The 23,887-nt window shown below is 42.6% G+C and overlaps 1 protein-coding gene and 1 long non-coding RNA gene across 2 annotated transcripts in view; one reads left to right on the top strand and one right to left on the bottom strand.

Moving 5' to 3' along the window:
- Positions 1-20,374, bottom strand: part of efhb (EF-hand domain family, member B) — a 39,887-nt gene extending 19,513 nt beyond the window's left edge. Inside the window, exons 1-4 of the mRNA XM_055656438.1 lie at positions 20,161-20,374; positions 19,888-19,950; positions 13,073-13,216; positions 4,261-4,441 (exon numbers count right to left, since the gene is read on the bottom strand). Of these exons, the coding sequence (XP_055512413.1) occupies positions 4,261-4,441; positions 13,073-13,216; positions 19,888-19,950; positions 20,161-20,235 (463 nt within the window). The 5' untranslated portion in view covers positions 20,236-20,374. The remainder of the gene's footprint in view (positions 1-4,260; positions 4,442-13,072; positions 13,217-19,887; positions 19,951-20,160) is intronic.
- A 27-nt stretch (positions 20,375-20,401) lies between these two features.
- On the top strand, positions 20,402-23,679 carry LOC129709855 (uncharacterized). The gene is made up of 3 exons (XR_008725586.1): positions 20,402-20,571; positions 22,105-22,259; positions 23,178-23,679. It is a non-coding gene; the product is annotated as an uncharacterized LOC129709855 (long non-coding RNA).
- Positions 23,680-23,887: the final 208 nt, after the last annotated feature.

Here is a 23,887-nt window from a genome sequence, read left to right as displayed (position 1 = left end):
CAGCTCGTTTCATGTACCCACTGTGCAAACCAACACCCACCCCCCCCCCCTCAGTTTACTATTAAATATTTCCCCTCTCACCTTAAACCTATGTCCTCTGGTTCTTGATTCCCCTTCTCTGGGTAAACGACTGTGCATTCACCCTATCTATTCCCCTCATTACTTTTAGACATATATGAAGTCCAACATTTGTTTTTAAGATGCTGCCTTTCAATAACGACTTACAATGTTTTAGTTGGCCCCTTGCAGACAGGCCAGATTGCCAAATGTGTGCATTAAACTAGCACAGTAGGATTAGGGAGGTGGGTTCATCCATTAGCTATTTTTACAGCTTCCTCAGTGACAATATACAAAGTGGCAGAAGGGGGATTGTGGGTCTTGCGTCCCGGAGAGAAAGGGGCTCAGAGCGGTGATAGAGAGGTTCGCACATTGAATGGGACTAAGAAATAGATTTGCTGGTGTGATTGGGTTGTAAATGATTTTAGGATGATCATTAACAGAGCTAGAATTAACCTATAGTCAGTCCCTTTTTGACCAGGGTGCAGAAGATGGATCAAGTAGCTTTCCCCAATGCATCTCACCCTCACTTATGAGTTCTACACATTAGATTAAGCTGTAAATATAGCTGATGGACCAACCCACTTCTCTAACCCTGCTGTACTAGTTTAATACACCTTATATAAAAATATTCCAAGGCACTTTACAGGAACTATTCTGCTAGGGTGTAATGGAGGCACTGGAAAACATGTTGCCAGAGGCGGGCATGCTTTGGGAGATAAGATCATATTCAGGGATTCTTCCCATGAATAGGAGGTTGGCCATGGTACAGCAGCGTGAAAACATACTTTATTTGTGGCTAATTTTGCAAAGCTCTAAAACCCTGGCAGCTGAAGAAAGGCAGGAACTGCTTGCTGCATTGCAGCTTGCAGGACAGGAGAAACAGGAGAGTTGCCCTTCAGGTTTTGAAGCAAATCTGCCTCAATTTCTCCCCCATGATTAGTTCTTACCCCAAGTGACTGGAATCTTTACTTTTAACTACAATTATTCAGATCTGACATCTTAAATCACCTCTGCACCATGCCCAATGCAATCAGATCATTCCTGCAAGATATTGACCAGAAACGTACTCATTACTCGGTACTCAAGCCGTTGCCTAACTGGTGTTATGTGCAGTTCTCCTATAACCCTTATCATGATTATAAGATCATAATAGATGTCCATTATGTCTACTCCATCATTCAATCATGGCTGATCTATCTATCCCTCTAATCCCATTCTTTTGCCTTCTCCGCATAAGCCTCATTCCTCCTCAAATTCTTCCTCATCTCCTTCCTAAAAGAACGTCCTTTTATTATGAGGCTCGGACCTCTAGTCCTAGACTCTCCCACTAGTGGAAACATCCTCTCCACATCCATTCTATCCAAGCTTTTCACTATTCTGTACGTTTCAGTGAATTCTTCTAACCCCCCCCCTCATTCTTCTAAACTCCAGGAATTACAAGCCCAGTGCCATCAAACGCTCATCATATGTTAACCTACTCATTCCTGGGATCATTCTTATAAACCTGCTCCAGAGCCAGCACAACCTTCCTCAGATATGGTGTCCAAAATTGCTCACAATATTCCAAATGCGGCCTGACCAGCGCCTTATAGAGCCTCAGCATTACATCCCCATTTGTGTATATAAGCTCTCTTGAAATAAATGCTAGCATTGTATTTGCTTTCTTTACTACTGATTCGATTTGCAAATTAACTTTCTGGGAATCTTACATTATCCTTGATTTCTTGCAACTGAGTTCATTCTGAATCCAGTTTGCTATTCACTCTTTGGTCCCATGTGCTTGTATATTTTTCCCACACTGCAGAAGGGATCATTAGTATATCATTAAAAATGACCATGAATGGTATGATAATAATACTCTTAGCAGTTACATAGAAACATAGAAAATAGGTGCAGGAGTAGGCCATTCGGCCCTTCGAGCCTGCACCGCCATTCAATATGATCATGGCTGATCATCCAACTCAGTATCCCGTATCTGCCTTCTCTCCATACCCCCCTGATCCCCTTAGCCACAAGGGCCACATCTAACTCCCTCTTAAATATAGCCAATGAACTGGCCTCAACTTCCTTCTGTGGCAGAGAATTCCAGAGATTCTCCACTCTCTGTGTGAAAAATATTTTTCTCATCTCGGTCCTAAAAGACTTCCCCCTTATCCTTAAACTGTGACCCCTTGTTCTGGACTTCTACAACATCGGGAACAATCTTCCTGCATCTAGCCTGTCCAACCCCTTAAGAATTTTGTACGTTTCTATAAGATCCCCCCTCAATCTTCTAATCTTCCCAAGTTTACCAGTCCTTTTGGAAATGAAAGCTCTCCTTTCTCACCCAGCTGTGTAGCTGACTCTTCACCATCCTCTAATCAGCCCACTTCCAGGGCAATTCGAGCTGAGATACAAATTCAAGCTTTGCTAGCAATACATACATCCCACAAAAGGAAAACAATGGCACAAGAAGTTGCTTCCTTAAATGCATTGGCTATTAAGGCTCCCTTGGGTGATTGACAAAGGGGAGAGATCATGCTGAGCAGGACTGATTGCTACAATGAGCATTATTGCTGGGATGGGTATGGGTATGGGTATGGCTGCCCAGCCTGCAGCTGTCTGTTTTTTCACCTCTTTTTTTTTTTAATTTTTAGTGAGTTGAGTGTTTTGTTTTTTGCAGCTCTAGTCTTTTTTATGTGGGGGGGGCTGCGGTCTGTGGAGCAGCCAGCCGCGGGCGGCGGCGCTGAACTTTACAACGGGAGCGTGGGATCACTCCCCAAGATCGGCAGTGGTGGAGCTCCATCCTGCCCGGCCTGTCGGCTTTGGAAGTCGTGGTCTCCGGTAAGAAATCGGCCATTCCAGGTTTCCCATGCCGCTGTGAGGATTCTCCCGACGCCAGAGCACCATCATCCGGTGAGAAGGGCCTGGCACATCGGACCTCCATAAAGGCGAATGCGGAGGCCTCAATAGGCCCGACTATGGGTGGACATGGGGATGGGGACTTTGTGCCTTCTCTCACAGTGGGAATCATTGTGGGGGATGTTTCTTATGTTTAAATGTCTTTATTATTGTTATGTTGTTTTCTCTTTTTAAGTGCTGCAATGGCAATCCGCATTTCACTACACCAATTGGTGTATGTGACTAATAATAAAGAACCTTTGAACCTATTTAGATGATGGAGAGCAGCATATTTACTTAGAACTTGCCAAATAGGAGCCCCTTCAAAAATGTGGCCCCTCGCACTGTTATTAAATATAATAATGCCTGATCTGACCTTGGTCTGGACACTTTGCTGCAAAACTCATTCTTTTTTATTTCTGCTAACCATTGTGTCTTCAAGGAATTTACCCTTCACTAAGAATGAATGTCTGAACTTCACAAAACATCATAAATCAAACCTGTCTAAAACAGAGCAAGGATTGCATTACGTTTGTACATTTGTATATCCTTGTCACCTATTGGGCTATATTAACCATATAACCATATAACAATTACAGCACGGAAACAGGCCATCTCGGTCCTACAAGTCCGTGCCGAACATTGCTGAATATTGCTGGAAATAAGTGCAGTATCTCAATAAGGTCCGACAAGCAAATTCTTGGCTATTTACAACATTCATCTAGCCAGTGCAGAATCATAGAACAGCCAATTCAACTTTACCCAAGCCAATTCCTTTAAAACATTATCCAGTTAGCCCCACTGCTCTGCTTTTCCCAAAACATCTTAACTGCTTTTTATTTCAGTTATTTCTTTGATCAGAGTTTTAAAAGTTACATCGAATGTGTGTCGAGTATATTGTCATGTAGCAGTTTTAAGATCCTGGAAAATACACAACAAATAGTTATTTCTCTCATTATGTCTCAGGGGCTTTCCTGGTACCATTCCAAAAAAATCTCTCAGAACCTTAAGAAATCCAGATCCTTGCCACCCATTCTTAAATCTGGTCATGACATTGGCCACAATATACACAGCTGGAGATATCAATGTTTTACCAGTTAGCATAGTGCTGTTCACTTTGTACTCTATGTCTCTAATGTATAAGTAAAGGATGCCATATCCCTATTTATCAACACACATAAAAGTCCTGGTCTCTTGGTTCATGCAACTCCCTTGAAATGTTACTCTTATGCTTCATCTCAGATGTTTATTGATTCATAAAATAATTTAACTTTCAGAATATTTTTGTCTTCCATGGTTCCTTTATCTGCGTATTACTACCTTTGAGTATTCTTTTCCCAAATGTAGTATTGTATATATCTAGTCCTTCAGGTAATCCCGGTGCTTGATCGTGAGACTTTCCCAGTGGAGCTCGTTGATGGCTCGGGTAAGCTGCAGTAATTTTGTCTGCAAATATGTGCTCAACCCGTGTCCTGATAGGAGGATTTATCAATGATGCAACCTAAATGACAAAGTGAAATGAAAATAAGTATGATAACTTTCAGCAATCATCTCAGTCTTCATTTATTTTCCAATGATGATTAAATATTGTGCACACTTCAATATCCAATTCTTCCAAATACCGCTTGCCTTCATTGCTATTAAAATAATTGCTGGGTCTAGGGTTTAGATTTGAGCCTGCATTAGGACTTGGATGCAATATTCTTTAGTAATAAACAAATATCGCTGTCAGAATGACTGCTCTAAAACTGAGATCATATTTAGATGGTTTGGTGGAGAATAAGGATCCCCTGACATTATCCAACTATAATAAATGGCAATCCAAGATGTGCCAAAACATGGCAATGATGCATGCTGGTCCAAATGGATCTACTTTCATCTTACAATTGTAAATTCGACTACAATTTTTTCCTCACTCATTATCAACAAAAATAAACAGTAGTTGTAATTTCAACAACTCCACCTATATGCCTTCCTCTGGCTTCAAAATTCGTACCTATTCTATTCTTATCTTACATTTATTATCTTGTCATCACTGACCATTGTCCAACTATCTATCTATCAACCCCTCCCCCTCACATGTATCCAAAGGACAAAGGACACTTATTGTCACATACACCAATTGGTGTAGTGAATTTTGAGTTGCCATTTGCAGCACACCAATAAAAATAAAACACAACATTAAATAATTTAACATTAAACATAAAAACATCCCCCCACAATGGTTCCCATTGTGAGGGAAGGCAACAGTTCAGTCCTCTTCCTCTTGTTCACCCCTGGTCGGACCTATTAGGGGTATATAGGGGGTCACTAGGGGCGCCGCGTTGAAGGCAGCCTCCGCCTACAATCTGTTTGATTTTTAAATCTTTTGTTTTACATTTTTCGTCAGTTTTAAAGTTTATTTTGGGGAATCTCCAACTTTTCTATGTGGGGGAAGGGGGATACGGTGAGGGGGAAACTGTTTCCCAGTCGCTTCCTGGCGGGGGCGCAACTATTTCTCCGAGTCGCGTCCTCGCCCTCCCTCCTCGCGGCCTACCATCTGGATTGGTGCGGCCTTTCCTGCCGGGGACCGGACCAGAGCTTCAACAGCAGCAGCGCAGCGCTGGAGTCACCACGGATCGGCGATGCCTACCTGGATCGCGGTTTGCAGCTCCAGAGCGTTGGGCTGCTGCTCCAACATCGCTGAGCTGTGGTTTGGAGAGCTTCCAGCGCGGCCGGCGCTGAACAACATCGCGGTGTCCAGGGGCCCTTTGCCGAGGGCCACCAGCATTGCATCTCCCCCCCAGCGCGGCCTGCGGACTCCGGTAACAGGTGCCCGACTCGGATGTCCAAGCCGCTGAGGAGGTCCTCCAGTCCCGACGTCAGACTTCCATCACCCCGGCGAGCGGGCCTGAACATCGGGAGGCCAACAGAGGCGGAGGATCACTGAATTTTTGGAGCCTTCCCTCACAGTGGGAATTTGATCCTGCTGTGTGGGGATGTCTGTGTTAAAAAAACTATCGTGTCCTGTGCTCTTTATTATTTATTTGTATGGCTGTATGGCGACCACACATTTCACTGTACCAATTGGTACATGTGACAAATAAATGTATCTTGTATCTTGTATCGATTGAGGCCTCCCCAGTCGCTGCAACGGCGGCACGATGTTTCAGGCCCTCTCGACGGATGATGGAGCTCCGGCATTGGGAGAACACTCTCAGTGGCATGGAGTGTCTGGAACGGCCGCTTCCTCCCCGGAGACACGCGGCTCCCGAAGTCCACAGACTGTGCTGGTCGGAGCTCCAACACTGGCAATCTTGGCAAAAGATCCCAGGCTCCGCGGTGTTTAAAGTCAGCGCCGCCCGCGGCTGGACGTTCCGCAACCACAGCTCCGCGATGTTGGAGTCGGCGGCCTCAGCACTCCGGAGCTTACCACACGGCGACCAGGGGACGGCATCGCCCGCTCCGTGCTGGCACTTCAGTGCTGTGGGCACCCCCCCCCCATACCCACCCCCCCCCCCCCATCCCACCTACCTCCCCCCCATCCCCCCAAACCCCCCCCCCCCACCCCACCACCACATAAAAAGACTAGACCTCCAAAACAAAAACTTATAACACACTAAAAAAAAAAAGGGTGATAGGACAAACAGCTGCAGGCAGGGCAGCCATACTGGACGGCGCCCCCATTATCACTTACATAGAAACATAGAAAATAGGTGCAGGAGTAGGCCATTCGGCCCTTTGAGCCTGCACCGCCATTCAATATGATCATGGCTGATCATCCAACTCAGTATCCTGTACCTGCCTTCTCTCCATACCCCCTGATCCCCTTAGCCACAAGGGCCACATCTAACTCCCTCTTAAATATAGCCAATGAACTGGCCTAAACTACCTTTTGTGGCAGAGAATTCCAGAGATTCACCACTCTCTGTGTGAAAAATGTTTTCCTCATCTCGGTCCTAAAAAATTTCCCCCTTATCCTTAAACTGTGACCCCTTGCTCTGGACTTCCCCAACATTGGGAACTATATTCCTGCATCTAGCCTGTACAACCCCTTAAGAATTTTGTAAGTTTCTATAAGATCCCCCCTCAATCTTCTAAATTCTAGTGAGTACAAACCGAGTCTATCCAGACTTTCTTCATATGAAAGTCCTGACATCCCAGGAATCAGTCTGGTGAACCTTCTCCGTACTCCCTCTATGGCAAGAATGTCCTTCCTCAGATTAGGAGACCAAAATTGTACGCAATACTCCAGGTGTGGTCTCACCAAGACCCTGTACAACTGCAGTAGGACCTCCCTGCTCCTATACTCAAATCCTTTTGCTATGAAAGGATTTGCCAAGCTTTGTCCTGCCCCCACCTCTCTTCAGCTTTCTTCCCCACCCCCACTGCCCCGATCCAAAACATCATCTATCCATGTTCTTCAGAGATGCTGCCTGACTTGCAGAGTTTTTCCCGCACTTTGTCTTTTAAATGTTTCCAATGCTCCATTGAGGCAACCATTGACTACCATTTTAACTTTATTGCTGTCACTGCAACCTAGCAACAATTAACCACGAGTAATATGCTTATGAAATAATATTCCACAATACAGAAACATGTGTATGTTGCTCCTTTGTCAGATAGTATACTTGAAATGATCCATGATGGATCACACCATCATCATTCTATCTAGTTTACTAAAACTTTCCAGATATTTAAATGTATAAGCAATATGGGTGAAACTGGGAAATAAATAAGTCTGTCTTTTCAAGCACTGAACCATTTATGCACAAACAAAATAGACGCTATTAACTGATGTGTAATTTGCTTCCTTTTAATGGAAAGTAACTCAAGAAAATCTAGTTTTTTAAAAATTCGTGTTTATGATCAATTGATAGATTGCACGGTTCTCAAAGGCAAATCATTCACAAATCATGGGCTAGATTGTACATGGAAAATCTGGCAACCCTACGTGGAATGCTTGCATTCAGCTGTGCAGTGTAAGATTATTCAGGATTTCATTAGAACACAAGTGTGAGTTGGAGTAAGCCATATGACCAATCAAAATTGCTCTACAGTTCAGTGTGATAAAGTCTGATCAGATTTTGGCATCAACTCCACCTCCTGCTTGTTTCTCCTCACCCCTGACCCCAATAAATCATTTTTTTTCTCTCCCAGCTTTGAATATATTCAATGATTTGGGTTCCATAGGTCTGTGGGGTAGAAAACTCAAATCAGAAGGAATCCTTCCTCATCTCTGTCGTCAATGGGTGACCTCTTATTCTAAACCTTTTCCATCAATTCTAGATTGCTCAAGGAGAAGCATTTTCTCAGCATCTACAAGAAGGCATGGAAGACCCACAATGTGATGTCAGGTGCTAACTCCTGATGTCCACTCCAATGCTGGTGTCAAGAAGCAGGGTTCAATACGTATGTTGGGAAATCTATTCATATCTGCACTAGACTAGACTACACTGGTATTCTTTTTTAAAATTGTTTGAAATTATTGAACGATTTTAAATATGGCGGTTTAGGGTGTTCGAATCATTTTTATGTTTATTTTAAACTAGACCAAGTGCAGACCCGTTGGGGAGGGGGGTGAGAGGGGGGGTAGGGTGAGGGGGGGGGGAGGGAGGGAGGGGGGGGAAAGAGGGGGAGAGAGAGGATGTGCTGAGAGGGGAGCAGGGGTGTGGAGGGGGAGGGGAGGGGGGTTTAGGGGAGGAATGGTGGGGGAGGGGACTGGAGAGGGAGGGAGGAGGGGGGGAGAGGAGAGAGGGGAGGGGGGGGAGGGAGAGGAGAGGGAGGGGGGTTTGAGGGAAAAGAGGAGGAGGGGGAGGGGGGGGGGAGGGGGGAGGGGAGGGGGGGGAGAGGAGGGGGGGAGAGGGAGAGGGGGGGGGGAGAGGGAGGGGGAGGGGAGGGGAGAGGAGGGGGGAGAGGAGAGGGGGGAGAGGAGTGTGTGGAGAGGGGGGAGAGGAGGGGGGAGAGGAGAGGGGGGGAGAGGAGGGAGGTGAGGGGGGGAGAGGAGAGGGGGAGAGGAGAGGGGGAGAGGGAGGGAGGGGGGAGGGGAGAGGAGAGGGGGGGAGAGGAGAGGGGGGGAGAGGAGGAGAGGAGAGGGGGGGAGAGGAGGAGAGGGGGGAGGAGGAGGGAGAGGGGGGGGAGAGGAGAGGGGGAGAGGGGAGATGAGGGGAGGGAGAGGAGGAGAGGAGGAGGGGGAGGGGGAGGGGGGAGGAGGGGGGGGGATGGAGGGGGAGGAGGGGGGGAGGGGGAGGAGGGGGGGAGAGAGAGGGGGGGAGAGGGGGAGGAGAGGAGGGGAGAGGGGGGGGGGGGGGGGAGGAGGAAAGGAGCGGGGGGAGGGAGGAAAGAGGGGGGGGGGAGAGGGAAAGGAGGGGGGGAGAGGAGGGGGGGGAGGAGGGGGGGGAGGAGGAGGAGGAGGGAGGGGGGGAGGAGGAGGAAAGGGAGGAGAGGGGGGGGAGGAGAAAGGGAGGGGGGGGGGAGAGGAGAAAAGAGGAGAGGGAGAAGAGGGGGGGGGGGAGAGAACTTAAAAAACATTTTAGAACCAAAAAAGACACATCTACAAGCATTGTAGAACCAAAAGAGACACTTTTTGCAAACATTTTAGAACCAATAAACACTTTTTGCAAACATTTTAGAACCAATAGACACATTCTGCAAGCGTTTTAGAACCACTAAGGACACTTACATTTGAGTAGACATGTGTTCAGTGTTATTCACAGCTCAGAGAAATGTGATCGTCTGCCTTCCTCCATCTTGAAGAGACTGATTGGGGCACACCACTTACTGGTTTTATAGTACCTCCCCCCTGCCGCCAGCAGGGGCAGCAGAGAGAATGGGGAATTTTGTAAAATCATTAATATCTCTGTCATTTTTCATCGACAGGAAAAATCTGCAGCACACATACGGCGGAGGGGGGCTCTGAGCAAGGTGGCCAAAAATGACGGCCGTAGGTGGCGGCGTTCTCTCGGAAATCGCAGCACAGATGACCAAAACCGGTCAAGAACAGACTTTTAGTAATATAGATAGTTTGATATTTTTAAACAATTTTGGAATGCTTTTGAATATGTTTTATCTTCGAAATCAGCTTCAAAATCATTGTTTGTCAGTAATTTTGTAGACAAGTTCTAGTCTCTGCTGTCCTCAACTAGTCACCCATGATTCAGGCTTTCTAAGGCGAGAGCCTTTCATGTGCAAGGTCTCATCGCCAAGTTTAGAAGTCGTAATTTGCAACAATTCATTCTCATTTTCTATACTTTCAAACTGTACGTCATATGGTTGGGTTGTAGCCCAAATTAAATCTAGTTAATTAGTTAAAAATGTTATGAAAATAATCAAGATTTAAGAATTGTTTTCACCCATATCTTTTACAGATTTTAATAGACAAGTTTTGCAATACATTATTTTGTTGGTCATGCCTGCAATTGAGATAATAACAGTAAATAATTTCACATCAAGAATAGAAATCAAATCAATTGGCAACAGTTTTACATGCACAACTCATGCAAAAATTGATTTTGCAGACGTCATTAGCCCATTGATCATTTTCTGGTGAACTAAGACAAAATTAGTCCAGCCATGTGTGTAATATTCATATTTGTATGTTTTGTTTGGTGCACAAGGTATGCCTCTAATGTCATCACTACTCACGTAATGCCTATTTCCACCCTTACTAATGAAAGTTGAGCTCAATTTATGATTGTTGTGTAACATTCCAATACATCCGGGGAGCACATAATGTTGTTTTGTCATCATATGTTTACTCAACTTTAAAAGGCCACTCTTCTGACATTGGGAGATCTGACTTAATAATTTCAAAACTCATTGAAGGTTTCTCAAACACCATTTCTGATCATGCAGTTGGCCATGTGTAGTAGCCCTTAGCTCCAGGACCATGAGCTGCTCTCAGGTGACATGACGTGTCCACTGTCAGAGCAATCTGCTCACAAATGGCAGCTCAATATTCATTGAGGATAGGCATCTGGATGAAAGCAGACTCTACATTCAGTAGTTGTCGCCTAAACGAGTAGGCACTCTGAAATGGGACTATTGCCAATCTCCAAATAATCCCAGAATGGAGGTCAAGTTCTCCTGCCTTGGTACAGCCTGATGTGATAGCTTGGAAATAGACTCCTTCTCATTCCTTGTCAGTTCGATCCTTAGTTGATGCAGTCCTGATAAACGTTACAGTGCACCTGCATTCACTCCTGTCACAATGAGCACCCATCGACCTTATCTGAGCACTCTTCAGTATTTTGGATACAAGGTAGGTATGTTACAAAACCTACCTGAATCGTCATTGGGAATCTGCCCTCAGCCATGTCCGCGATTTTGGCGCTGTTTGGAGGGGGCGGGTTTAAAACGCGATTTTTACTAGGCTGTACTAATCGCAGATGTTCAGCCTAGTAAATCATTAACGAAAAATCGCTGCAAGACCCGGTCGCAAAAGGTATTATTAGTTTTATAGGCCTCGATAATATAGTTCTAATAGTTTTTAAATTACTGTCTGATTCCGCAACCTCTCGCAGCCCCAGGGTTTTATAAAGCAAACAATTAAAGGTATGTACCTTATTTTTACATTAAATGGGGCATATATATAACCCTATATATCAAGTTATCTATAGCGAGTAGTTCATTTTGGGCTTTTTATATCCCGCAGTATTTTTCTCGGCATTTGAGGGCACTAATCCAGCGCGATATCAACGTTCTAAACCAGCGCGTTTCACATGAACCCACTAGAAAGCCGATTTAAATGGGCATTTATTTACAGCAATTGAACACTAAATTCCTTCCATTTGGCCTATAAATTAATGTAAATTAGATATAAAAATCATGTTATATTGTGAATTATTTGTGAATAATCTTTGGACACTTAGGCTATTTAAAAATGTTAATCTTTCCTTAAGAAATGGGCTTTTGACAATCCAAGATCACAGCTTTTTTGTAATGTCCATTGAAAATCAATAGGGAACAAGATGCTAATTTCCGAGTATGAAAATGGCCATAACTTTTTTAATACTTGAGATATGAAAGTGAATTTGGTGTCAAATTAAACTTATTGTTATGCTTTATCTGATGGGATAAATTGCAGACTTGATTTTTAAAATCTCAAAATTTTGTAACATTGCTATACAAGGGACCCTTCCCTACCCACTCCAGCAAACTCTTGCACCAGATTCCCTGATGGTAGTGTCTGATTGCACCCCATTGATGCCAGTGTGATCCACTGTGATACTCAAATTTCTGAAATAATGTGGTGCCAAACTGAATGATACACCTGTCTACATCATGATTAACAATCATCATCATTCTTGTCCTCCTTCCCTTTCCATACTTTCCATACCTCCCATAACAACCCCCCCGCTCCTCCTGTTTGCTCTGCTTAAACTACAGATGTTATGGTGTTGCTTTTCCTCAAGGAAGGGCATCCCATCTTCTAATTAGACATGTTACAGCCCTCAGGATTTAACATGGAATTAAAGAATGTCAGACGACCAGTTTATCCAGTTTGCATTAAAAATGACACATTCTGATGGAGGGTAACATTAACTCACTTTTTTCTCATTCCACAAATGCTGACTAATCTGCTGAGTAGCTGAGTACTTCCAGCAGTCTCTAGTTTATTTCAGGTTTCCGGCAGCTACAGTTTTCTCCAGTTCACAATTTGAGTATTATGTTCTTCTCTCTCATTTTCATTCACCTCATTCTATTTTCATTTCCTTCACAAAGGTTAGCTACGCTTTTAAATCTTCACTGCCCTTTTTCACACAACACCAATCCCATTCCTCTTTCTATCCCACTAAATTCTCCACATTGTAAAATATATATAATTTCTAACCTTTCCTAGGTCTAATGAAACATTAGAACCTCCTTCTTGTATTAGCACCTGAAACATTAGTTCTGTTTCTCTCTCCACAGATGCTATCTCACCGCTTCACTAATTGCATCCTTTCTTGTGTCTATGTTAAGACTTAGAGATACAGAATTATGTTTTATTTAAAGGATCATGTCTGAATTTTGCTATACAATCACTACTGTAAACATAATGAATCACATTTTCCATTGCTTTTCGTATCTAAAAATGCAAGAAAAATATAATTTTGAAACAATGATTTGGAAAAAAAACAAGAAATATTGCAACATTACAACAAATACTTACAGAATTAGAGGATTTGGTAGAAACTCCATGTTGCAACGATGATGCAACATCAGGATCATTTGCTTTGCCATAGAAAATAGTGGCAGCACCAGGTTTGGGATTCCAATAATTGAAAAACTTTTTTACCCTGGGTGGTGTAATAGGCTGCATGAGTAAGCAATGAGAAAAATAAATACACGTTATTTATTCAGGCTATATTATCTGACATAGTTTAACAAATCATTAAATAAAAAGTATCTGAACGTCTGATAATAACTCCAGAATTTATCATCTTTAATATGAGGGAACAAATTGATTCATGATACTTTTCTTTTATCTATAATGTTATCAAAGATATCAACTCACTTAATGCAAACTGGTAAACAAGAAAGACACCAACAAAAATTGAACATAGAACAGCACAGAAAGCCAGGCGGCCCACAATATCCATGTCGGACATGATGCCAAATTAATTTCCTCTGCCTTACATGATCATTATCTCTACTTTCCTTAAATGTTGCCATCATATCTGCCTCCACCACCATCGCTGGCAGCACATTAGAGGCATCCACCGCCGCTATGTATTAAAAAAAAAACTTGCCGCACGCATCTCCCCCCCCCCCCCATCTAAACTCTTCAGAGAAAACAATCAAAGTTTGATCATCATCTATTAGCTGACATCCTCTAATCCTGACAGCATTCTGGTAAAACATTTCCAAAACCTCCGCAACCTTCCAGTCAATGACCAGAACCAGGTGCAATACTCCAAATGCGGCCTAATCAAAGTTTTATAAAACTGCAACATGATCTTCTCACTCGTACTCAATGCCTCGAACGCAAGCATACCACATGCCCTTTTTACCACTATCTGCTCGAGCTGTCACTTTTAGAGAGCTATTGAGTTATGCAGCATAGTTGGTAAAGGTCTTGCCCTCAACTGCATATTTTCCCATTACGTTTGACATCCCAAAGTGCAAACCCTCACACTAACTTGGAGTAAACTCCAATATAATTCCAATATCATACTTAAATGGGTCTTCACTGATCTAAAATCCCAACAGCATTCCTCCCTGTCCGTCCGCATTTACGTCCAAGTTTTCTTGGTTTCTGATATAGAGATATATATCATGAACAACAGACATCCTACGACAGATCCCTGAGGAACACAACTGTTCACAGACCTTCAGCCAGAATAAAAACCTTCCACCACTAGTCTGTCTTCTATGGGGTAAGGCATTTCAGAATCCAAACAACCGAGTCACTAATCCCATGCATCTTAATCTACTGGATCAGTCCATCATCAATTACTTTACCAAATGCCTTGAGTCAATGGACTACAGAAAAAGACAATGGATGAATAATTGAATGGGCAATAAGATTGCTTAAGATGTCGTTGAAACAAAATAGTAAACTATTTCAGCTTTTTTGTTACTTATGATTGATAAAAGACAAATTGTTATATATTACCATATGAACCAAACTTTGGATTTGTTTAAATATAATTAGATGTTTTACGAACAATTAGCTTCATAGAATTTTACAGCAATGCCAGTCTAAGATAGCCATTTTAGATGTACTTTTAAAAACTTTTTCCCTTTATCTACACATTAATAATTAGTCATGCAGTCTCATCATTACCTCTTTGGGTTTGCACTCCATGCATTAGTTGTGTATTTACCTCAACCAATCACCAAATATTTTCCAAAATGTGTATGTATATAACTTTGAGGCATGACGACTACGAGGCATCATGTTTGTGAGGGCACAATTATAGCCTGTGAGGCCAAGTGACTTTAAAAATAGATTAAAACTGCAAAATAAATTAATTTCTCCATCTTATACACCAAAACCAAAAGACAAAGGCCGCAATTTTACATTTCTTGCAAAATCTGTATTAATAATTGGCTGTTTCAGCCAATACAATCTGCTGTGCATGGAGACAACAATCCCAAATATTCTGGGGCCAGATAATTTGAATACATTTGGATAAAGTCCCAACACTTCCTTGGCCCAGCCACAATTGGGTTACAAAATATGTAGATGTGCACATTTAAAGGTAAGTGACTACATAAAGAAAACACACTCTGTTTCAGTCTTTCTTTCTGTCCAGTTACCTTGTCGTAGTCAGTTATTCTTCTAGTCTCATCATAGTCTCAAAAATTCCCTTGAGATCCAAATTATTTTTCATTTTTTCTTTTCTCATCTTTCCTTGGACCATGTCTTCTAATGTTATTAGTAATAACTAAATGTCCCTAAATGGAGTATTAAAAGCAATGTAGAAACCCAAAACGACAGAAAAGCAAACTGAGAAGACACCTGGTGCAGAAGTGTTGCATAGAATATATTATCGCCCAACACCTCCGCACAGTCCTCATTAACCAACCCGATCTCCCAGTGGCTCAGCACTTCAATACCCCCTCCCATTCCGTATCCGACCTTTCTGTCCTGGGCCTCCTCCATGGCCAGAGTGAGTCCCACCGCAAATTGGAGGAGCAGTACCTCATATTTTGCTTGGGTAACGTAGAAACATAGACATAGAAAATAGGTGCAGGAGGAGGCCATTCGGCACTTCGTGCCAGCACCGCCATTCATTGTGATCATGGCTGATCGTCCCCTATCAATAACCCTTGCCTGCCTTCTCCCCATATCCCTTGACTCCACTAGCCCCTAAAGCTCTATCTAACTCTCTTTTAAATTCATCCAGTGACTTGGCCTCCACTGCCCTCTGTGGCAGGGAATTCCATAAATTCACAACTCTGAGTGAATTTTCTTTTTCTCACCTCAGTCTTAAATGACCTCCCCTTTATTCTAGGCTCCTGGTTCTGGACTCGCCCAACATTAGGAACATTTTTCCTGCATCTAGCTTGTCCAGTCCTTTTATAATGTTTTAATCTTTCCTCATATGACAGTCCCGCCATCCCAGGGATCAATCGCGTGAACCTACGCTGCACTGCCTCAATCATAAGGTAGTTTACACCCCAGCGATATGAACAGTGACTTCTCCAATTTCAGGTAGTCCTTGCATTCTCCCTCAATCCCCTCCCCTTCCCAGATCTCCCACAGCCCACTGTCTCAGCCTCTTCCTTTCTTCTTCCCCCGCCCCACCCCACCCCCACATCAGTCTGAAGAAGTGTTTCGACCCGAAACGTCACCTATTCCTTCGCTCCATAGATGCTACCTCACCCGCTGAGTTTCTCCAGCATTTTTGTCTACCTCTCGATTTTTCCAGCATCTGCAGTTCTTTCTTAAACATATTATAATGTAGAGTTCAGTCGAGCATACTGATTAGGTGTCAGGGCATGTTGTTGACAGGGGAACTCCCCTATCAGATGTACATGAGCCAGAATTGACTTGTTACACACCACTGGCGATGGCTTAGTTAAAAGATGGAAAGAAAGCAGTATGCCCCATCAAACTGTATCTTTGGACTGTCATTTTGGAACTTTAAGACTTCTATGTAGGCTAGCCATTAACAAAATCTCAAAAACAAATTGCCATAAACCTCAGCCCACCACAAAGTGGGCAATTTGTCTTCACATGCTTGCATTCCTATTCCACGCTTAAAATCATGTTCTGCATTATGAGCAATGCCATATAAAAATCACTCACAGGATCAAATATTGCATATAAGCCTCAAAACTATCAGTTTTGAATATAGTACTTTAAAAAAAAAATTACAAATATAGGAGAATTTATGATGGTAAGAATGTAAAAAAGTCAGTTTTAAACAGTTATTTAAAAAAAAAGAATTTTGGAGGGTTGAGACCAATCCTAAATCTTTAATATACATTTAATATACAGTACTTAGTCTTAATATTTTCTTATATGTGACATAGTACATCCAAAATATAATATTCAGCTAGACAAATAAAATAAATCCTACATGACTATTCCTAAAAGTATCACGGGATTGATTCTCTTCCATCCCAGCTAACATCCTAATAACTGTTTTATTGGCTATTAATTTTATTTGCACATTCTTGCTCTGGATGAATTGGCTTCAAGCAAACTAGCAGATACAATAAAAAAAAAGCAAGGAGGAACTAAACATCTAGTAAAACCAGTTACATGAAATGCTGTTTTCAAACTATAAATGCTTTCAGCATCACAGACTAATTATTCTGTAGCATATCTACCTGCTTCATTATATGATAGCATCCACATTCAACGTGTGCGATTGCAGCACAGAATTGAAAGTATTGTGGCTTTCTTGGAAATGGAGCAATTCCAGGACATCTGCGCCACAATCTTCACAGTGGAGCATTATTATAGATTGTTTCCTCTAACGAATGCCCAAAGAGTGTTACAATGAAGGCTTTCATTTGCTTTAAGGCATTCTCAATAGATAGGCTCACAAAAGTTATTGTCCAGACTAGGACAAAAATACTGGCTATCTTGCCAAAGCCAATCCTCAGCCACCAGATTAGCAGGTGGTGTGTCCGAAACCCAGGAAATGGAACAAGATTGAAACAACAGAGAATGTTGAGCAAAATACAAACTGTTGGACAACAGCTGGCCAAGCAACCTCTGAAGGAAAATGGATGGTCGACTTTCAGGTCAAGGCCCTGTATTAGGACTGAGAGTTCAGACAGGAAAAAGAAGTGAGAGAAGTACTAGTAGGAGATAGGTGGAAATTGATTTTTTATAAAAAATGAAGGATATGGAGACAAGTAGGGTAAGGGATAAGGAAGGGGAAGGGTACCAGATAAGGAAGTGTTGGTGGCCAGATGTAACCAGATGGTGGAGGGATAGGAAAGATGAACCAGAGCAGAGAAAATACAGGCAGCTATGTATGCGAGTGATGGAACCAGGTGGGGACAGGATGAATGTAGATCATTCCACTTTCACTGTAGTCGGATATCAGGAAAGTTTTGGAAGCAATAAAGTGTCACCTGACCCCATCCCATGTCCTAAGAAATGTTTATTGAAAGATCCAGCTCCATATAGTTAAACTTCTACCATCCTTGCAGCCAAAAATAGAATAGAATTGTACTTGCTAGCTAATTACAATCATTCAAATGGCGATAGACCTAGTTGGAAAATCCAAGTACTGAAATGTTTTGGGATTCACGTTACCATTTCTCTCCAGAGCATACTGGTTTACCACATGTTGTTTCTCAAAGTACAATATTCCATTGTATACTTATTTTTGAAAGAAATCCGTCTAATTCAAGCCCCTCAAGATTCCGTTCACCCGAGAGAGCTTTTCCAAAGTTTGGTCGTTTGCCAATTCAAATATTATGTAAATTGTACTGAATATACACCCACCCCATTCTACATCCCAAATGCTACATTATCTGGTCTTGCTGCTCTGAATATGGCAAAATCCTTCAATTGTATTCCTTCTTTAGGGACCTCATTCTGAAGAAGTGGTAGAATAATTGGTAACGCTTCAGAAAACATACACTGTTTTGAAAGGGATATTCTATTGGTTACACTGAGAAAAATAGCTTCAGGTTATGCTTAAAAGTTGTGTTAGGAGTTGATAACCTATTTCTTTAAGATTTATGTGGAATGTCACAGCAGTGGAAGGACAAGGCAGAGGAATGATGGGTCCTGGAACGTGACACCTTTGGTACACGTATCTAAATTAGGGTTTCTACATTCTGGCGCTAGGATGCCAAAGCATCCTTTTTAGTCAGACTCCTCCACTTTCCAGGCACTAATTGGATATTTGACTCTAAATTCCAACCACAGAAGCTAGTGTCCCTATCTATTTGTTTTGTGAATTCCTCTCAACAGGAGCATAGCGACCCACATTGCTTCTCATCGACAACACTCATGAGTATACTCTCGTGAGTAAGGCAAGGCAGCGCCTTTACCACCTCAGGCAACTGAGGAAATTCAGAGTGTCTCCGAGGATCCTCCAGTGCTTCTATGCAGCGGCGGTGGAAAGCATCTTGTCCGGGAACATTATCATCTGCCAAGGACAAGAAGGCTCTGCAGAGAGTAGTGTGTTCGGCCGAACGCACTATGGGAACTTCACTTGCCCCCCTGCAGGAACTATACATCAGGAGGTGCAACTCCAGAGGCAACAATATCATGAGAGACCCCTTCCACCCCTGCAACGGACTGTTCCAGCTGCTACGGTCAGGCAAACGCCTCCGTTGCCATACGGTGAGGACGGAGAGGTTGAGAAGGAGTTTCTTCCCAGAGGCTATTCGGACTGTAAACACCTATCTCACCAGACACTAACTCTACTGAACGTTTTTCCTTCCATCATTTATTATGTAAAATAATATGTGTGTTATGATTGTGTTTAATAGTTTGTTTGGTTGTTTGTCTTTTGCACAAAAGTCCGCGAGCATTGCCACTTTCATTTCACTGCACATCTCGTATGTGTATGTGGCAAATAAACTTGACTTGACACCCAGAACCTGAGGGTTGTCTGCAGCCCAACGCCCCCCACCATCACCACCCCATCCCATATTCTACCTTCAACAAATGATCAGTTTTGTCATCTGTTCCTCCCCCCCAGAGATGCTGCCTGACCCACTGAGTTCTCCAGCATTTTGTGTCGACCATCTGTGTTGTCTTTCGGCTTCATCTAGTCAATAATTTTCCTGCCAGTTGTGTACGGATGGAATGTATAACACCGTCCTTCAATCTCCACTTTTAAGTCCATTACCCATTCAACTATTTGTTTTGCATGCCTCATCCCATCTAGGCTTGTTTTATTTTTGTGATTTAACTCACTTCAGATCAATTCCCTTTTCCAAACAAAAATTTCCTGCGTTTTAACTGGCGTTCGATAGATACGTTACCATCTTGCATTAAAAAAAGACATCAGGATTATTTATACTTCTCAACTTGTATGACACCGATGTATTACATACCCTGGGCTGAATTTCAGTCAGACATTTCGAAACGCTTCCAGTAATAGGCACTAATTTCCCCGCCTGCAAAATAAATATTAATTAGTTAGTGGCAGTCTGTGATCATGTGTGGGTTGTGCCTCTTAGTTCAGAGCTTTCCTGTTATTTATGCCATCTGAATATTGTAAAAGACAGCAAGTAATTTTAGGGATCGTATGTTGCGCTTCACGATATTTGTCAATGATACAACGCGGAGCAAAAACATGACAAAATAGAATGAAGAAATCCACATACTGTACATAACACGGGATCCGTATCGGTGAACTTTCCCTTATATACAGGTCTTAAAGGTTGGAGAACTGCCTGCATAATGAGTTTGTTTTATAGTCGCAGCGGACAATTGGGAAATGATTGAGTTCAGTTTGCAGGCGTTGTGGCCGCAACTCGCTCCGGAATCAGGCTCTGCTCCTCTGGAATGTTGATCCCGACTGTCACCTGGCAACCGGCTGCACGTGAGCACGGGGCAGGTGGCGGCTGCGCGTGAGCGCTGGGCGGACGGGGAAAGGAGCTCAGGCTCCTGGCATCAAAGATCCTATAGCAGAGGCCATCTGACCAGCAATGTCTATGAGCCATCTGACCAGCAATGTCTCACCAGCAATGTCTATGGGACTGGTGCTGCACTGAGAGATTACTTCACTTCTTCAGGTAACTTTGCCTTCTTACAATATTCAGTAACTGGGAAATATCGTAAATTATTCATTTTATGACTCTCCTTACTTTTTAATCAGCCTGCAAGACAACGTTATCACATCGTTATCACATCCGTAAATACCCTATGAGGATGATAAAATACTTTATTTTTACTATAACTACTATTATCTTAATACAATGGGACAATGCAGACAAATGGTAGCAATGTTACAAAATTTTGAGATTTTAAAAATCAAGTCTGTAATTTATCCCACCAGATAAAGCATAAAAAGAAGTTTAATTTGACACCTAATTCACTGTCATATCTTCAGTATTAAAAAAGTTATGGCCATTTTCATACTGGGAAATTAGCATCTTGTTCCCTATTGCTTTTTCATTGACTTAACACTAAAGCTGTGATCGAGAACAGTCAAAAGCCCATAACTTTCTTAAAAATTAAGAGAACTGAAAGGCATTTTCAGTTATTATAGATTTAGCATTCTGAAACAAATATGAAACAATCTTACTTGGATGACTTGAAATTAAAGCATATAATTAATTAGTTACCTAATTGTAGCTAATTAAAAAATTCAATTACTAGATCTAAACATCTATGTCAGGTCTCGGGTTTGATCTAGTTTCTGTTTCTTATTGTTTTTTAGTATTAGAGTGTGCATTCTTGTTTTATTTTGGTGTCTCGCATCTCCTCTTGTTTCAGGTCCCATTTCCTGTCAGGTCGTTTACCCTCATGTGATTATTGGCCCCGCCCTGATGTGTTTCACCTGTGTCTCGTTATCCCCTGCTAGTCTGTATTTAAGCCCTTTGTGTTTTAGTTCTCATTGCCAGTTCGTCGTGTATGCTACTTAGTATCACCTCGTTCCAGCTCTAGAAATCTTGTGACCTTGACCATTGCCTGTTTTTCGACCTCTGTTTTTTGCCTGCTCCTAGATTGTACTGTTGCCTCTGTTTTGCTTACCTGTGTACCGACTTGGACCGATTAAACTCTGAAGACTGATCTGCCCTGTGTCTGAGCCTGCATTTGTGTCCTCCTCCTTGTTCAGTTCTGATAATCTATCCATTTTTAAGAATAGATTAACATTTTTAAATAGCCTAAGTGTCCAAATAACATTCACACAAGAATTCACAATATAACATAATTTTTAAATCTCATTGTCATGGGTTTATAGGCCAAATGGAAGGAATTTAATGTTTAATACCTGTAAATTAATGGCCATTTAAATCAGCTTGCGAGTGGGTTTTTCTGGAACGCGATCAATTGGAATGTTGTGATTGCGGTGGATTTAATCCCGTATTGGCAGCAAAAACACTGCCGATTCATTCGAGAAAATAAATCACTGTTTCGCAACTTAAAATGTGAATTAAATGCATCTTAAGAAACACTTTTATACATAAAAAATAAACTGCTTTCTTTTACCTGTCCCCTACGTAAAATCCGGCCCCGTTGTCAGCGTTGACGGCTTCAGAAGCTGATTTTAAAATCACTCCAGCGATTAACTTGTCGGGCGAATTTTTTTTTAAAACACACAGAGCGGCCGTCGGAACGATTCTTCAGCAAAAACTTGCACTTCAACAAAATATAATCCAGGACCAGGTCGGAGAAAACCGCGTTTTAACGCCGTCCCCCCCTCAAACACGCCAAAATCGCGCAAACGGCCAGTGGCAGAATTGCAGCGCCGCTGAAGGTAAGTATTGTAACATACCTACAAATGGGACTAACCCACAATGCCAATAAGCGTGATTGGTATTCCGAAAAATGCAAGGAATCATTGGATTTATCAAAGGTCACTCGCTATAAAGAAAAAGCGAACGAAGCGCTGGCTGCATAAACTGTATGTAAATTCTTATCTTTATTCATGATTAATGTGTAAAAATGTGTAAAGTGTATGTGTAAAAATATATTTAATGTGAGGAACGGGGGTGTCAGGTAGCGGGAGCAGTTGCGAGTGGGAGACGGGGGAGAGACTGCAGCAGCAACGGCCCACAGCGAGCGTGGAGAAGAAGCGCCGCCCTGCCGAGCCAACCGACAGCCCTGGACCAACAGGACAGCGGAACTCTCCTGTGGGCAGCCGCCCAATAAAAGCCTCTCTCCCATTCCCCAGTCCCTGCCTCCTCTCACCTGCCATCTATCCCATTGACCGTGCTCCTTTGTGGGAACTGCTGCTCAGCGATCCCCGTTGCTGCACCAACTGAGGCCGGAGCTCTGGGTCTGGGGAGAATCGCACCTGCCCTCCCCAACAGTGAGTGGGATCCGAATCCCTCGGCATCGTCACAGGTCACAGAGCCACCTTGGTGGGCCGGTGACTGTTGGCTGCGCCACTCACCTTTTCCAGTGATTGTCGGTTGGCCCCGTCGACCAGGCTTCCCATGTGACTGGAACCCAATGGGTCTCACTTAGTCTAGTCTCCTTTATTCTTTGCCCCTCTCACCTTAATGTTAGTCTAGTGGATATTAAAACCTACTATTCTCTGCACTGCTTTCTTTACTGCTTCTTTCATCAGGTGTTTAAAAGGGAGGAATACTAACTGATCAACCAAGCAAGGGTAATAAGTACTAATCACAATGGTTTTCTTACCCTTGCATAATTTGTTCCAACCTTCTAGACTTGAAAAGGCACACCATCCCTGGATATGACAGGGTATATGGAAGAGTTACAACATAGGTATATTTACAGGTCTTTATCAAATGATTTTACTCTTTTTTTGTTCTATCCAAATTAATAACTTGTCCTTAATATTTTTCTCAGTATTTTTGACATAGTTGTCCAACTTTGTGCTATAAATTTGAAGGGCAAGGTAAAAGCCACATTATGTTATAGGTCAAAAGTCACAAAAAGCACTCCAGATTAAATTGCTGGTTTTATCAAGAGGGAAAATGGATACATTTATTAGGGATCATGGAAGATGTAACTGGCAGGAAAGATTAAAAGAGGTGGTCAATGGATGTTGTGTGTTTTGATGAACAGACAACATATATTGGTTGACAAACTGTAAATAGTGAAGGATCAGAGATGAATCTCTGGAACTCTCTGCCACAGAGGGGAGTTGAGGCCAGTTCATTGGCTATATTTAAGAGGGAGTTAGATGTGGCCCTTGTGGCTAAGGGGGTCAGAGGGTATGGAGAGAAGGCAGGTACGGGATACTGAGTTGGATGATCAGCCATGATCATATTGAATGGCGATGCAGGCTCGAAGGGCCGAATGGCCTACTCCTGCACCTAATTTCTATGTTTCTATGAATACTGGAACATCAATTATTTACATTCTACATCAATAACTCGGATGAAATGTGTTGTTTCAAGTGTCCTCACGATG

Source organism: Leucoraja erinacea, chromosome 2, assembly GCF_028641065.1.
Source record: "Leucoraja erinacea ecotype New England chromosome 2, Leri_hhj_1, whole genome shotgun sequence".
Lineage (NCBI taxonomy): Eukaryota > Metazoa > Chordata > Chondrichthyes > Rajiformes > Rajidae > Leucoraja > Leucoraja erinaceus.
The sequence above is the reverse complement of the archived record's forward strand: the minus strand, read 5'-3'. Positions and strand labels throughout refer to the sequence as shown.